We start from the raw sequence: 17,056 nt of genomic DNA, 5'->3' as shown, positions 1-17,056 counted from the left end.
GTTTGTTGCAGACATGGGATTTATTTGAATGTTAATTCAAACGACTAAACAATGTAGTTCTATTAGAAGCGACTTTGATTACTTTTTGTGTAGTGTCAGATTGAAAACAGACAGCAAAGCTATTATTTTGACAGTTCAACTCAAAATTGTGGATGTATGTGTGTGTGTGTATGTATATATATATATATATATATATATAAAATTACTATTATTACCCTCCCTCAATTATATTCGAGGAGCCGTTGACACGTTTCCACCACCGCAACAACTTTTGTCCAGCAGGGGGCAGTCAAACACAACACAAAATTAAAAGCGTCGAGACTTTTCCAAAAAATGCCTCCATACAAAACACAAGAGAAGAAGCCAACTTCTTTTATTCAATAAATAATTTACATTATAAACAGCTGGAGTGTGGGACCACATTTGATTTACATACAACACAGTTTGATCTTTCTGGCATTTCCCATTCAGCTATTTCTTTTTTTTAATTATTATTATTTCTTTAAACAATTACAAGTCAAACAAAAAAAAAATAAGAGCTAAATGAAAACAAAAAAGAACATAAAGTGCTTTAAACTGAAAAACGTGGGCATCCCAGAACATTGTTCTTGTATCTACCAATCACTTTTCTCTACTTGGATAAAATGTTTAGTAAACGACTGCCCTTGTTCTGTGGCGCTCATGTTTTTTTTTTTTTTGTTGCAAGAAAGAGTCCCTTTTCACATAAAAGTTCACATTCACCAAAACAAACTCATGTACAAAAACTGGAGTGATAAATTCAAAACACAACTAGTATTGTACAAATTTAAACTCAACAATACACAAAAACATATGTACAATCTCACATTACACACGTCCAACCGTATACTGTAAAACACACAATACAAATGACATCTATTCACACAAGATTCAACGTTACAATCATGTTTGTTAGGCTTTAACTTTTTTGTTTTTCTTTTTAGTTGTCAAACTGCACCAATACATATTGTGAGGGGCAGGGCTTAAGGCCTGCCGAAATACTTCAGTGTAAAGGATAAATGACCATCAAACTGAGCCCCAGTAGCAGCCGTATCTACAGGGATGAGTTGCGCACGAACAGATCCCGCCGCCGAGGACCAAGAGTTCAGACGGAGACCTCTCGCAGCGAGGAGCGCCATCGTGAAAAGCAAAAGTGAGACCGCAGAAAATGAAACCGAATTTGCTTGTACAGTACGCGTTTACTGCAAATTCACCCGCAAAACGCACGCTATATACAGTGAACAACCCCTTTCAGATGCAAACTTGCTGGAAGACCGAAGGTGAAAACTCAGTCACGGTGGAAACGTTGGCACGCGGGCCTTGTTCTTTGGCAACGAATGAAGCCATCAAATCACGTCTACAGGCCCGCTCTTATCGTTTGCTCACGACACCGCAGTTGGGTCAGCACGCCGCCCGTCTAGGAAAGTAAACCCAGTCCAGGTAACGTCGTTACAGCGAGCACAAATGGCATCTACAGCTATTTAAATTCACAAAATGGTCTCAAGAGTCGCCTGATGGGACCGGTTGATCGATGATCTGTAAACGCTTCGAGTGCCCTCAAGGAAGTTTTGTTCTTTTTCTTTTGTTGTTGGCTACATTCACATAAACAAACACTGTGTGAGCCCCGTGTCCGCTCAAACAGACGGGAGGGAAGTATGTATGATCCTGAAAGTAGATGAAGCCAGACTATTGTTGATCAATGACTCTTTTTTAGAATCTGCTCCTGGCCGAAGCTCATTCAAGGTCACTGGAGAGCTTCATCGCTTTTCTAGTTCTAATTGCAACACTGGAGGTTTGATGTCTCGTCTCTGGAAACATATGCACCCACGAACACTAAATTAACCACAGATTCTGAATTCGGCACACATATTGTAATAACACACACACACACACAACCTAACGATATGACCCATTAATCTCCACAGCAGACAACTGGAGACGTTGCTCTGACATCTTTTTGGCTGAGTGCTTCCTCCAAAAAGGCTCAGACTTTTCCAAAGCTGGAAACTAATCAAACATAGAGCTGCTTTTGGCCTAAGGTTAACAAAAGCCCCTGTCAGGTCCTCTCGCTTCGCCACATGAGCCACAGAAAGCTTCGCTGGCTTGGCACCAATGAGAGGGGGGTGTTCGGGGGGGGGGGGGATCAGCGAACTCTTCTTTCTGCAAAAGATCATCTTGTCCGGCTTCCCATCGGCATGCAGCTCTGATGAGAATGTGGGATTTAATCCCAGGTGGATATCCTGAGCTCCGGGGGTAGCTGGGCTCTCTCACCGCTGCTCCCTTCAAAAGATAAATCCTACCAGCCAGCTAAAATACGTGCGATGATGGGTGGGAGAAGGGAGGACGGGGAGCTCCTCTGGTTATAAGACTGACGTCACGACGTGAGCGTACCACTGGCGGGAGACGTAAAGCAGTGGTCAGGTCACAGAGGAGAGGAGCCCACGTACGACACAGCGACAGAACTCGAACACTCACCGACGGACACACCATGAGGATACCGTTGTCAAGAGACTATAGGTGGACTGTGCAACACTCGCGCCACAACAGGATGGCGAGCAGGTTGAGGAGAAGGACTGAGAGTAAATCTTTGCCCCCCTGCGCCACACCGCCCAGCAGAGAATCGTTTTCAAAGATGTGATGTCTTTTACTGTTCGAGTGGAGCATTTTTACATCCTCGAAGGCGTAGTAGGCCGCCATGGTGAAGTTTATGTCTCCGGAGGAGAGAAGGTCAAACACGCATGATTGAAAGTACAGATCCTCCACCGGGAGTCGCTCTTTGCACTTGGCCTTTGCGGACTGGTAGGTGAAGCCGTTCGCCCCGCTGCTGCTGCCGCTGCTGCTGCCGCTGCTGCCGCCGCTCTTGCCCCGGCCCGAGCCGTGGGCCTCGGTGGCCCGCGCTCTGAAGTTCCTGAAGTCGATGCGCTGGTTGGCGGGGCAGCCGTGCAGACACAGGTACAGGTCCTGGTCATCGCCTTCCTCCACGGAGTTCACCACCTCCTCGGGCATCCGCACGGCGAAGGTCAGGTAGCGGCCCACCTGCCGCACCACGATGGTCGTCCCGATGTACCTGGCCTGGATCTCCACGTGCTGCCCGGGAACCTTCTCCACCACGCGGAGGGTGTTGGCTCCGTGGCGGTCCCCGCCGTTCTTGGAGCCGTCGGCAAACGCGGCCGGCAGCTCGTCCGTCTCCGCGTGGTACATCTTCTGATCCACACATTCCTGGAAGTTCTTAAAGATGATTGTCAGCTGCAGGAGAACGGAGGGAGAAGGCAGGAACATTATCAACACGGAGCCATGAAGCACTGCTTCTCCACTAAACCAGGAGTCTGCAACCTTAATGACAGAAAGACATTCATGCCCACAATCAAATAAACAATGCACGTTTAATAATTAAAAATAACATGACACAGCTTGCATAGTTTGACCATATTTACCAAAACTGCAGTTTATGGTAAATTCTTTAAAAATCCATAAATGTAAGAACTGCTGACAATTTTTCCTTTTTAAGCCATTTTTTAGTCATTTTAGTACTCCTCGCCACCTATATCACACACAGGTCAATCTAAATCACTGGCAGAGAGGGAAAATGAGTTTATTCCTGGTTAACTTTCTGAGAGGTGCCGTTAGCAACTCTGCATTTATCAGCAGATTTTAATTAAGTGTCACATTTGTCACCTGCAGCTGCGAGATAAAGAGTCTCTGTGAGAGATTGTTTGTTGTGCATCAAAATTAAGAAGATAAAATATTAACAGATTATTTTGTGAACACTCCATGGAGTCCCTACCGGGGCGAGTGTAGACCCACATGCAGTGACTATCGGCTTCGAATCCCAAACTTCCAATCAATGCCATTAAAATTTAAAGGTCCTATTATACAGTTATTCAACAATTTCACATCCACCAATTTGTATTGAAAGTGTATTTCTCCCAATCCAGTACTGGTCCTGAAGTTCAGCGTGTCTAAAAGTCCCTCTAGTGAGCACTACAGAGAACAGGCTACTACTGTGCCCCCTTTACGGTAGCGTCTGCTTGAAGGAAAAAATGGCGGCCGGGAGGGAGGTGATAGACTTTCTTCATGGGCCATAGGGACACATTTTACTGTTAAACCAATCGAAAGTGAATTTTGCATAATATGAGACCTTTTTAAAGTGAAGATGAGTCCAGGGACCCTCCAGAGTCCTGAGCCCAGCATCATACAGTCCATCTGAGATTACATGGAAGTCGGCCTACATCAACACACGATGTTTGGAACGACCTCCCAGGAGAAAAATGGTGGACACACCAAACTTTGAGCTATCAAAATTAAGAACTGTCGGTGCAGAATCACCAGAAAAGAAATCAAAAGTCCCCCCCACTTGTCTCTCACTTTTCCAAAGTCAAATCCTAGTAAAACTCCAGTAAATGTAAACATCCGAATTAAAAAATGTGCTTATACATATGCATGAAGAACAAGTTTGTGCAATGTGTGCTATCTACCCCGGTGTCTCGCATAAGTGTCACATTTCAGGGCTGGCTCGACACTGAGGAGGCCAAGGTAAACGCCCTCAAAAAACACGAGTCTCGGCCATGTAAAATCAGGCCTCAGTTTGCAGACACAAAGACGATCCATTCATAGCAGTGAAAAACCTGCCGGTGAACCCCCAAAACTATGCTCCAGGAGTGGCGCTGGGCCAGGACAGAGCGATATACTCTGCGGCTAATTAAGTGAGACTGCTCAGGACTCTGGAAGCTTGGTTTCATCGGGGACACCAATGAGCCATTGTCTGAGCAGCGATGCCGCGACAGCCGAGGGACTGTGATGTCTGCCTGCTTGAGACGTTGACATGGAGGGGGTGGGGGTGGGGGGGGGGGGGGGGGGGGGGTCCAAAGACTAGTCCATTAAATTAACAATTCATCTGTTGCACCGGCTCTCTCGTCGTCGGCCGACAGTTCCCACCTACGTCGACTTCTGTTTTGTCCCTGCTTCATTTCTTAAACGTTCAATGAAAGCAAACAAAAGAAGAAAAAAAAAAAAAGGCCGGCGTTATCGCTCCATCGGTACAAAGATGGAAATAGGCAGACAGTTTGATTTGCTGTGGGGAGAGCAGCGTACCCATGCAGAGCTCTAATGCAGATCTTTTACCAGAAGGGCCGTGTTTGCACAGGTGGCACAGGCTGCTGCTTTGTTTTCTCTTTGTCCACAATCACAATCTTTAAAAAATAAAATAAAAAAAAGCCGTCTCATTTGCTTCCAAGAATAGCAGTATAAAAATGCAATTATGTTAAAAGAAAAAAAAAAGACCACAAACACTTAATAGAGCATCATTATGAGCCTTGATTACAGAAAATTACAGTTTCGACAAATGTGATTAAGGACAAAGTCCTCTTATAGCTCGGTGGAGGATCATGAGTGAAGCACTCGGACTGAGTGAAGGAGGTTCACATCCATTCCTGCTGAAACGTTGCCAACTCAAGCTTATGACCTCCAGTTTACCGCAAGCCATTTCTGAGGCCGACATCCAAACCAACCGGTGTACCATTAAACAAAACACAAATAATGACATGCGTTCTGCTGACAGCGCCACGAGGGAGAAGTCTCTGGTACGGCTTACCTAGAAACACCATTTACTGTGCTCAGCCAGGCCCGAGCTCTAAGTAGGCCAAACATCAGGCTGAAGCTCGCATGAAAATGGAGTCCCGTCTTAACGTTTGACGCAGCGCCGCTGTTATAATACTAACATATCATTTATAAGGCTTATCAAGATCTCTGTGATCGGTGCTGGGCTCAGCTTCTTCATCTGCGATGATGGAACGGGTCCAAACACTAACCAGAATGCACAGTTTGACAGAGCGGCAGCGGCTCTCACAATCAGGCCACAGAAAAATCAGAGAGGTGCAGATACAGTTACACCAACGGCGTCACACTCTGCTGCAGCTCGACACTCGGCGATCTGCTGCTGCAGACGCTGGTGAAGGAGCCAGAACTCGGCTAACGTCAAACATGAAATCCGCCAGAGGATCAATCGATTTACTTGTTTTTGTTTTGTTTCTATTACTTATAGTCAACGTCACAATATCTGGAAAGATTGCCAGCCACAATGTTTTTCTTGATCCTACATAAGGCAAATGACCATATTTGGTTAAACGTCACTTCTCCCCTTTTTATTTTCAATTCAGCAGTGAATTAATGTCAATAACTGAAAACATGGAAAAAGTAATTGACTTGCTTGTGTGGAATTTATAGAATGTGGGAAAATGATGACTTTAGCTTTTAAAGTCTCATAAATCGACACAAACACTTTTTTTCTCCTTCCAGTTACCTTGTAAAGTCTCCTCTTTTTCTCAGTCACTGCACAAGGTCACCTGATTGATTTCATTTTAAAAATGCGATAGATTATGAAGAAATTGAGACGCCATATTTTGTCACAGCATCTATAAAACAAGTGACAATATTGCAGGCACGTTTATGAACTTTTGTGGCGAATACATTATTTTGTTTGACAGAAGTACAATATTTTGTATGAGATGTGTAGTATCCTGAGAGTGTAAAATCAATGTTATCATCTCTTATAGAAATCCACTGAGGCCCTTAAAAAGGCCCTGAGGTTGAAAAACTCTAAAACACTTTCAGGCATTTCAGTAGATGCCTGATGAAGAATTTATTACTTTATACTTAAAACATGTCCACAATCATACACAATAGATAAAATCCTTCTTTTGTTTCACAGATCAAGACTAAATCAAGAAGATTAAAATCTGCCCTTAATAAGTAAATACGACAATCAATTAATCTCCAAATCATTTCAAGAACGACAAATTCCAAGTCCAGTTTGCTTCTTGTTCCAGTTTTACACCAAAGCTGAAGTCATATTTGTGGATTTTTAACTGATCATGAGATAAAGCATGTTAAGACGTCACCTCAGAGAGAGAAATGTTAACATTTTACTACCATTGTAAAAACAAGAGTTATCCATTAAACCTCTTGTGACAAGGACGCCTGCATTTTTTATTTCATGGCTGTAGAATTGTTTAAAAAAAAAAAAAGAAGCAATGACTGAGTGCTTCTGCTCTTATTTCATTGATAACTATAACTTTAGTAATTTTTCATAAATAGTGTATTTCTACAAAGGTACTGGGAAGATTATAATTCAATGGATGGTCGTAAAATGGAAGGCCCGGGGCCACTGTCATAATTCGTACAAAGCCGACTTCTAGACTTTGAGTGGATTTTCTAGAAATCCTGAAGAGTCTCTGAGTTGTGTTATGAGAAGTGTGCATGTAAAATCTGTCAGCAGTGATAGAATAAGAATTTGAGAGTTAATGAAGGAAACAGCCGGCAGAATTTGGGATTGACTTTTGATGGTGAAGCGACACGAGCATGAGTGACGGACGAGCAGAAAGACGTGTACCTTGCTCGTGGCGGTGGCTAAAGAGCCCGGCACCACCGGGGTGTTGGTCACCTGGACGGACAGGTACTTGTTGTGGATGAGCGGCCAGGCTCCCTCCACCTTGCACGTCTGGAAGTCGTCGGCAAAAGTTCGGAGGTGCGGGTCCCCGAAGAAGCCACAGTGGGTGTAGTTGGGAGGCGCCGTGTTGCGTGGAAGACTGCGCTCATAGTGGCACACTTCCGGCCCGTCGGAGCGCTCCTGGCTGTCGGTGAGGACCGGCGGGGGCGGAGGAGGGAGCGGGGTCCGGGCTCGTGGCTGCGACGTGGGTCCCTCCTTGGAGCAGTTGTGCTGGCTCATGAGGTCCTCTATGCCATGCTGGGCGGAGTGGTACGTCAGGTCACCCCTGCAGGTGCGAGCCGTCCGGCGGACGCAGCCGTTGTACGCTCGCAGCGCCGTGCAGAAATCCTCCTCCGGTCCAGAGTTTGAGGTGGAAGCCCAGAAGTCAGAGTTGCACTTGAGGATCTTGCACTGCAGACTCACTGTCGGGGAGAAAAGAGACACCGTCTCAACACAAGAGACAGAATGAGGCGAACCCTGCATAAACTGGCTGAGACTAATACAAGGATTATAAATCATTATTACAAATGGTTCTAAAACCATGTCAGAGCTGTAAACTTTGGTCCAAACCGTGGTCAGATTAACCTGGATTTAAGGTAATTTCAGTCTTTTGTACTGATAGGAGTACTTCCCTTTCATACCGACCAGCTTTTACCTTATACAAGAGGGGGAAAAAAGCCATAATGGATCCTAATCTCCTAACATTTACTGATAATCTACACTGGCAAAGACTGTTTTCTCCAACTTTGATGCCACATCCGGCTAACTCCCGACACAATTGTTCTTCAAACATATCTCAGGATGCTCTGTTGCGACACAATGTTTGACTAGGATCACCTTGAACTAATAAAACATTTATTTGAATGGGCTATGAGAAGTTTCCCCCAGCGTCTCCATGAAGGGAGGGAGGGAGGCAAGTCGTATCAACTTTGAAGTCGCACTTTAAACCAGATTTCTCCCTGGAAAAATAAATAAATAAAGCTTCAGTGCGGCTCTAGCCCAACCCCCCCCCCAGCCCCTCTCCCTCACTCTCCACTTACCACCCATTTGATAGGTGGCAATAGAGTCATCTGGTTCTGGCCTATCAGCACATTATCACTCTGCTGTTGGGGAGGGAGGGAGGGGGGCAGAGTGAGCTCACTGAGGTGTCACTACTGAAAAAAGAAGTGAGCCGCAGCAGCCATTGTGCTGTCAAATGAGGCATTAAATCTATTGAAACATAAAGAAGTTGCTACTGTAGAGCGCGTTGATGTAACCGAGCTGGAAGGCTGAGAGAGAGACTGTTAATTTCACAGGGCTAAAGTGGAATACTGAAGCATGACCCCCATCCCCCAATCAAAGCAAGAGGGAAGCCTCAGCAGCAGCAAGACCTCGATATTAGAGATCTCTCTTCAAATAGATCACATTACCTCAGAAAGCTGCAATACTCCTCATTTCCAGTGAATATTTTTCACTTTCTTGTTTTTTTTGTTTTTTTTTTAAACTACTTTGGCACTGAGTTTCTGGAAATTAACGACCAGATTGGTGCTAAAGTTTGTACTCCAGTAAAAGTACTGCTACAAGTTTATCATCATACTCAAGCAAAAGCACCCCTGGAAAAAACCCAAGTAATCAAAGTACTAGTACTTTTTGATTAACTTGTAGCCTTTAATGTGACGACCTGGCTCTCTAAAGCACAATTTATCAACAAATGGCAAAACAGACAATTTACATCAAAGGAAATAAATATTAATATAAAGCAGGATTTATTTCTAAGTTTAAAAAAACCCAAAACAAGTTGTTGGGTACAAAATATACCAGATTGGAATGATTGAAGAGTAATCAAGTGTGGTTTTACTTAGATTACATGTAGTGACGAAGAGTACTCAGCAATGTGTTGGTAACTTCCTGCTCTCATTTACACACTTTACACTTTTAAGCTCCATAAGTGGCCCGATGTCACCGTTTTCGGGAGCCTGTACAGCGTCAGCTCTCATTTTAAAAAGGAAAAGTGTCTTACCGGAGGGGAAGAGCGAGAACAACAGGGCCAGGACTCTGCACACTTCAAGCGCCGAGGGTCTCCCTCTCTCCCCCATAACCATCCATCCAGCTCGGGGTCGCGCTTCGCTCCTCTCCCTGCTCACAAACGACAGACAGCGGCGGGGGAGAAGAAGTCAGCGAAAGTCGCTCAATCCTGCGCGGAAGAAGTCCCAGAAAGAGGCGTGGAGCCCGGTCCGTCGTCTCATCGCTGCCCCGCGGAGGAGCTGTTGTTTGTGTGCGCCGTGCAGCAGCGTTAAGACCGGCCGACGGGGCGAAGAGCTCCGCGCTCGAAGCTCCGAGGAGGAGGAGGAGGAGGAGGAGGAGGAGGAGGAGGAGGAGCAGCGGCCGAGCAGAGGAGGCCAATCACGGCTGCATGTTCTGCCCTTAAACCTCCTTCTTCTCCTCCTCCTCCTCCTCAGCTCAGGTTACACCTCAACGTGCAGACTTATTCCACCACCACCAACTTTTCACAACAATCCACAAAACCAGATAAGACATGCGTGTCAAACATGAGGCCCAGGGGCCAAAGCCGGCCCTTCAACTCGGCCCCTGAAAAGACGGCATCAAAAACCCAAAACATTTACTTTTTAAAGGTTTATTGATTTTTTTTTTTTAAGAGGATTGAACACAATAAGAACCTGCTTGTGTAACAATGTTTTCAAGTCAAAACGGAAAACTTTCGTGGGGCCATTTAAGCGTCAACGTTTTGAAAACTGCTCCCAAGGTGGAACTTCTTGGAAATGCTCTGACACTGGGCGTTTCACAATTCCAAGTGCGTACTTGCGTGCTTGGCGACTACATACTTGCCTGTGCGTACACGGAAGTACAGGCTTTCTTGCCAAATGCATAATGTGTAATTTGGCACAAGTCCGGTCTTGATGCGTCCTCCATAATGTGGGCGGAGCGAGCACACATTATTTCATGCGTATTCGACAAGTTGCATGCTTTGAATTGGGTCAGGACTTTGTCTCCAACTGATGAGGTTTCACAAGTACGTAATAACGCAAGTACGCATTTTGAAAAATGGCCTCTGTCTCTGGAAACGGAACAAAACAGAACTTTTCTGAAATGCTGCTACTGTGCACGTGCCCCACGGCCAGGGTAAACAGTTGTAGATGGACTATAACAACAATAGCGGCCTCCAGAGTGGCAGGACATTTTTATTTTATTTTTTATAGGGGCACAGAGGCACCAAGAGTTAAACATGCAAGGGGGAACCCATCTGCTTTTCCTCACCAACTTCTATGCTTCCTCTTCAAGTTATTCTCTGGATTAAACCAGTAAAATAGTGCCATAATAACCTTTTAAATCTAAAGTTGTTCTTTGTTGTGGTGGAGCGCACAAATGATCAAAATGTCTATATTTTCACATAACTAAACAATTACTTTTGAAAATGACTACAATCTCATCATAAAGCCAATTATAATTAAACCTGCTGGTGCAAAATACAGTGAAATGTCCAAAGCGAGCTTTCATGTCATCACTGATATCTCAGCTCAGGTATCAGTGTTGTTTGTCTGCTACTCTTAAGAAATGTGTAAAAAAAAAAAAAAATGTTTTCTTTGAAATTTTAACAATTTGCTTGGTGGTTTGGTGGGCTGGTTTTGGCCCATGAACCTTATGTCTGATGCCCCTGCCTAAAAATAAACACAAAATTGTTTACATTTCTGACTAAAATATATCATTAGAACAGCAAATCTGCTGTTTTGACTTGTATTTGAGAACCTTATAAAAGGGCCAGTGGCTGTACATCATTCCTATGTGGCATTGACAAGGGATCACAACTTCTACAACCCCCCCAGTTCCACCGGTCAGGCAGGGCCGTGAATCATGTGTGCCAAAAAACGATGCAGACGACCTCTAAAAGAAATGTGATTTAAATCTGCAGCTGTAAAAACAAGACGTCTCACATTTCAATGCTCCCCAATCTGCAGCGTCAATTAAGTGCCGGTGCGAAGGGATACTAAATTACAAATTGAGCAACCGGCTACAATTTTCAGTATGACCGATGTTCCAGTTCTAATTGTTTTGTTGACCAGATGTTAAAGATTATTGGAAAAAATTACACCATAGTTTTAGAAGACTCTGTGCTGACCAGAACATATCAGGTTCAGTGTCATCGTACTAACCAAGCAGCATCCATTGCTTGTGTTTAACACGGTGGAACAGCTCAATACTTGGTGCTAATTCGTTGAGAAGGAATCGCTTGTCATCGAACATGTTCATTGACAAAAGGTTAGGTTGACTAATAGTTTTCAGCTTAGTGTATTATCTAGTATAAATACTGTGTGATAAGTGAAGGCAGAGATCCTTTGGTGTCGACAATATAACCTGTTAAATGAAAACACAATGCTCGTAAGCATCACTATACTCCTATACATAAACAGAAAGTGCTTTAGCTATACTACTAGAGGTCAAGAGCTCACAAATGAGCACTTCCAAAAAATATAGAACTCGATGTTTGCAAAATACAAACTGCAATATTCATTCACTATTCATCTCTACTGTATGAATTATTCTTATCATGTTTAAATAATGATCTTAGATTCCCAATTACAGTCATGATTAGCATAGTGGCTTCTATTGTGACAGCAGTTGTGTGGTGTAAACTCAATGTCGGCTTATTTAATGTCAAAAGATCGAGGGAAAACACAGAAAATTGAGGCCACATGTTTTGAATGAAATCTTCCGTCCTTTATAAAGATAGCCCATTGAAGGCATTGTGGCAAAAGTTTACTCAGTAACCTTGTAAAACAATTTAACACACTTTCAAGCCATTGATTAAAGCGCCTGAAGAAATGAAGGCCTAAACAAATGAACATGGACAAAGGCAGATACACTAACACGCTAGTGAATGAATGAAAAGTACAGTGCATCCCCTTTTGACTTCACTGTACATTTTCCTCCTACGCGTAATATGCCTATTTCATGCTTTTTTATTTTTCTAATGGATTTTAACACGTATTGCACAATTGAGCAGAACACCACCTCTTTATGACACCACACACCTTGTTTTGACTGAATTACAATAGCACAAATGACACATTGCCGGTGGTTTTCACTGCCATCTCAACCAAAACGGCACACTAATGGCGGCCCGCTCAGGTTATAGCTGGCAGTATACAGTATTTTTCCACAGTGTGGTGAATGTCTTTGTGGTTGCTGTCCTTCTTGTGGGTGATGGATACGTTCATGTACAATGAGGTCTGAGCCTACACATGTTTTCAACAAGGGTGGCCCCCGCGTAGACTCACTCCCAAACTCTTAATACACCAGCCTTTCACATCTGAAATGAATGAGTGCAGCTGAAAGGTATCAGCGGCACTGCGAAATGTTTTGATGAATCCTGGAATTATTTGGGGATTGCATGGCAGGGATATTATGGCTGCAGCAAACCCAGAAATGAAAATGTCCTGTAACACTTGGAGGGCTTTGATGCTGATATCTTTATCAGGTGTTAGTGTTTTGGTGGGTGGGAAAACCTCAAAATCGATGTGTCAGATGTGAAAAACAGATGGCATGCGTGGCCCGTACGCCAAATGGATTCACCTGTTGCAGTTACTGTGCAGACAAAGGAACGCTATGTTTGGTCATTTTCTCTCAACATTATCGTGCTTTTTTTGCACAACAAATGTAATCATGAGAACAATTTAGTCTTTTTTCTTGTTTGTTTTAAAAAAAGAATCATCAATATTGTAGATTAAATAACTGCTGGCATTAATAAGAACAAATTTTTCCCAAAATACATTCGAAGTGCGAAGAGGCAATGGCACGGAGTCAATATTGACTGTTTTTTGATTGTGATACATCAGCGATGGATGAATTCAAGTCCCGCATGCATTTCTTTTGTCCTGGGCAGCCCTATGTATTCCTAATTCTCAATGAGGAATATGTAATTATTGTAATTAGCACTGCCTATTAATAGATTACGATAAGTGCCCACTGATAATAAATTTAATTAAGGCATTTATGAAGGGGGGGGGGATGGCACCTCACCTGACTCCAGTATTCCTGAGCTCAGTTAAAAGAATCTCCTTTGATTTTTAAACTATAAGACGCAAACAAGCAGCTATATCAAGCTCAAGAGGCAGTTTTATGAGGTTTTTTTTCCGTCCGATATAGATTTAAGGGTTAATCATTTGCTCAGAAGCCACATTAGAAATCAAAATCAGACTGACTTTTTCTCAGCAGATGTCTTTGAAATCAAGTCCTACGTTCACTATATGTCACATTTAAACTCGCAGTGATCAGGGCATTGCTAGGATTCATTTAACCTGATTGAATATTATGTTATGAAAAAATAATCTATTCACATAATCAAAACGATTTGCCAGCATGACCACACTCAAACCATCTGTAAGGAAAATGCCTGGAAGTGTCTCATATTTCATTCATAGGTTAATTCACTGCAAAAAAAAATAATCAATGCGCTTCAATTCATGTCAAGAAAAGCACAAGATGCATCAATGCCAGGTTTGAGACGTGATGAAATGTTCAACAGTCATTTTTGCAGCAGGTTCCACACATGGTATATTTAGGTGACGACAATGATGTTCCTGTGATAAGGAGAGTCCAGACACTCCACTCTGTCCTCATTTGTTACAGTAACTAACCTATGTTGCCTGTTTGAATCAATCTCACCTAATTAAATATTACCTGCGGTGTAGAATAATCTCTTGGGCATTGACTAATTCAGAGGATCAGCCTGTGACCACGTTCAGACATGACATGTGTAAATTAGCATTAAGTGGAAACATCTGGAACAGTGTTCTCTCTCCACCCACACAATACAAGTGGAGGCGACACAATAAAACAATAAAACGTCTCCATAAATCCAGTAATACAATCATGTTTTTACAGTGTGTTGATATAGTCCATATATAATTCACCTGTCAAAGCAGGTTGCACAGCTGAGACGCAGCTTCGACATTTCCACGCGTGCAAGTCCTATCTGCCTCTCATGCCTCTTATAGTGTAATGTGGATTGTGTGGTCTTCGTTTGTTGCCCCCTGATCATTCGCATGTAGACAGCCACAGGGACGGATCCCCTTATCCAACAGATGGCGCTTGTTATGAGCTCTGATATGAAGCCTTGAATCATGACACAGACGCACATGGCATTATGAGGACAACCAAACCTGTCATTAAACTGGAGCTTTATGGACAGCTCGGCTATTGCTCTAATTACTGCTGTCATACAGATTGGGTTTAAAAAGTAAAACATCTGCACACATTCGGGGCATTTGTCCTGTTGCACAGCTCTGATGAACATCATCCTTATTTATTATTCTTATTCCTATTATTCCCTACTAGATTCAAGTCGTGGTGTTTTAAAAGTGAATGTCTCTGATAAATGCGGAATAAATTGTTGATGAAACGCTAATCCAAAGGGTTCCGTTTTATCAGATTAGTTTTTTGTAAATGAGGCTGGTGATGTGAAACATGAACGCGCTTCCCAGTGTGACGGTTGAGACGACAGGTCGGCACAAGAAATGACTGTACTAATGCCTGAAATAAAGTCGCACAAATAAAGGTTTTAATAAGTGGAGACAAACCAACCTTGGCGGCTGCATGGGCTCTCCTCTCCTCCGGAGTCCTGCAGGAACCCGGAGGACTGCGAACCGGAGCGAGAGGGAAGCGCAGAAATCTCCCTCTTCACGGCAAATAAACCCCCCAAAACCCGCACGTCCAGTGTCACAGTAATCCCAAATCAAACGCACTCAGCAGCTTTGTGAGCGTAAAACGCGGCCGTCCGTGCATGGTGTCCTCCGACCAGCCTCTCCAAGTCGAACCCGAAGTGCGTCTTTTTCTTTTCGGAGTTGTCGGCTCTCATTCGCGCACCCGGTGGACTCGGAGCTCCGCTGCATCGCTTTAACTCACTGGACTATCGGGCGATCGTAAAGAAAGACATTACGAAAGATTAAGTCCAGTAATTGGCCTCATCCGTGCGCAGGATCCAAATTGTTAGTTATGGTCGACGTCGAGAAGGGGTCGAGGAAAGGGAGAGAAAAAAATAAAAGCCCTGAGGGGCAGAAAGCTGCTGCCTGCGCCGCTGCGCACGGAGTCGGGCCGCTGTGTGCGCGCGAGTGTGGATGTTGTGAAATGGGTAGTTAGAAAGTGTGAGAGAGACAATGATCGGCTCTGCATGACGCCGCATGGGAGCCCCCCCTCATCTCAGAGCTCCCCCTCCCTCCGTGCTGGGGTTTCTCTCTCACATCAAGAATAGGTCACAAGCTGCACAGAAGGAAAAAAAATACAAAAAAAAAACCATGCAGAGAAATACGGTCTGCTATTTTGTTTTCAGATTTTTGCAAGTGAACATACCCCCATGCACCACCAGTACTGCTGTCATCTGATCCTTTTTCTCTCTTGCCCTAGTTTCAGCCTCGGTGCCTAAAAATGTGATGTTACTTCAGGTGTCAGTACATTCCTCAAAAAAAACAAATAGAGAGCGGGATAACACGGATTTAATAGTGAACCATGGAACACAAATGTCTCAAAATATGGTGAAGTGAAGCTGTCACCTCTCAGCGTTGAGCGCTAGTCTCACTGGATTAAATCACTCTGCACAGCATTAACCCCATCAAGACAAATCAGACACAATATCGATCCATAGAGATTTTGGTTAGCGTCAAATTCATTCATTAATTATTTTTTTTAACCAATCTCCTTACGTTAACCTCAGATGTTTGATCATCTGTTGAAGAGTCACAACTTCTATGTTGCTTGTATCACTGTCTCATACAACAGCAAACGTCTCTGTGTTGACCTCAACATTTGGCCTGTAGATACATTGAGATTGATGGACTGAGATGAGAAGACTGATAAGATCTATAGCTGATCCATATACATAGAAAGAGGCTTTCACTTTCTGCAACCTAAGCACCTGAAACATTTATTATGGTCTTGCACTTTGGGGGGTCTGCATTACATTTGAATTAATTTCACATTCCATTACAAAATCTTTGTCGTTGTACCCCTTTCATTACTATTTAATCAAATGTTTCTTTTATTTATTTATTTTTTCATTGCAAAATACTGCTCCTCCTGATTTTTTTTTTTCCACAAATTGCACTGTGTTGTTATAGTCAGGGATCGATGTACCTTCTTGACAGCACCAATCCTGTCTGTGAAGGGTTTGTCCAGTATGGAATCATATAATTTGTTCGGCATTGCTTCATCATCCATTATGCTTATTCCGTTAATTTTTGATGAAGGTCTCATGCTTGGGGATAATGAATATTATTTATTATCCTTCTCCATTAGCTTTGATCACAAATCACACCCTCTATGTGTGACATTGACAACCCAAAAAACACCCTCACTTTCAGATCTGCACCCTCCAGAGATAACCTTTATCAGTCCCTCATGTTACCAAATCACAGGTCTGCAAAGGGACAAATCCATAATAATCAGGATTTAATGGCGGATCAGATGGACAAACACTTTGCAGCCTGGGGTATAGGGGGAGGGGTGTGCTCAAAGGCAGCGAGAGAGAGCTGCAAAGAGAGGCTGCACCTGTGTTTTAGGATCAGA

The 17,056-nt window shown here is 43.5% G+C and overlaps 1 protein-coding gene across 1 annotated transcript; it reads right to left on the bottom strand.

Annotated features, from left to right (window-relative positions):
• Positions 1–362: 362 nt before the first annotated feature.
• rgma (repulsive guidance molecule BMP co-receptor a) lies at positions 363–15,688 on the bottom strand. The gene is made up of 4 exons (XM_080476201.1): positions 15,080–15,688; positions 9,501–9,616; positions 7,406–7,923; positions 363–3,264 (listed from the first exon to the last, which is right to left on the bottom strand). The coding sequence occupies exons 1-4, from the start codon at positions 15,091–15,093 to the stop codon at positions 2,530–2,532; spliced, it is 1,383 nt and encodes a 460-aa protein (XP_080332327.1). The 5' UTR covers positions 15,094–15,688; the 3' UTR covers positions 363–2,529.
• Between the last annotated feature and the right edge of the window lie 1,368 nt (positions 15,689–17,056).

Source organism: Lipophrys pholis (assembly GCF_963383615.2).
Source record: "Lipophrys pholis genome assembly, chromosome: 11".
Classification (NCBI taxonomy): Eukaryota; Metazoa; Chordata; class Actinopteri; order Blenniiformes; family Blenniidae; genus Lipophrys; species Lipophrys pholis.
This window is presented reverse-complemented; position numbering and strand designations above follow the sequence as displayed.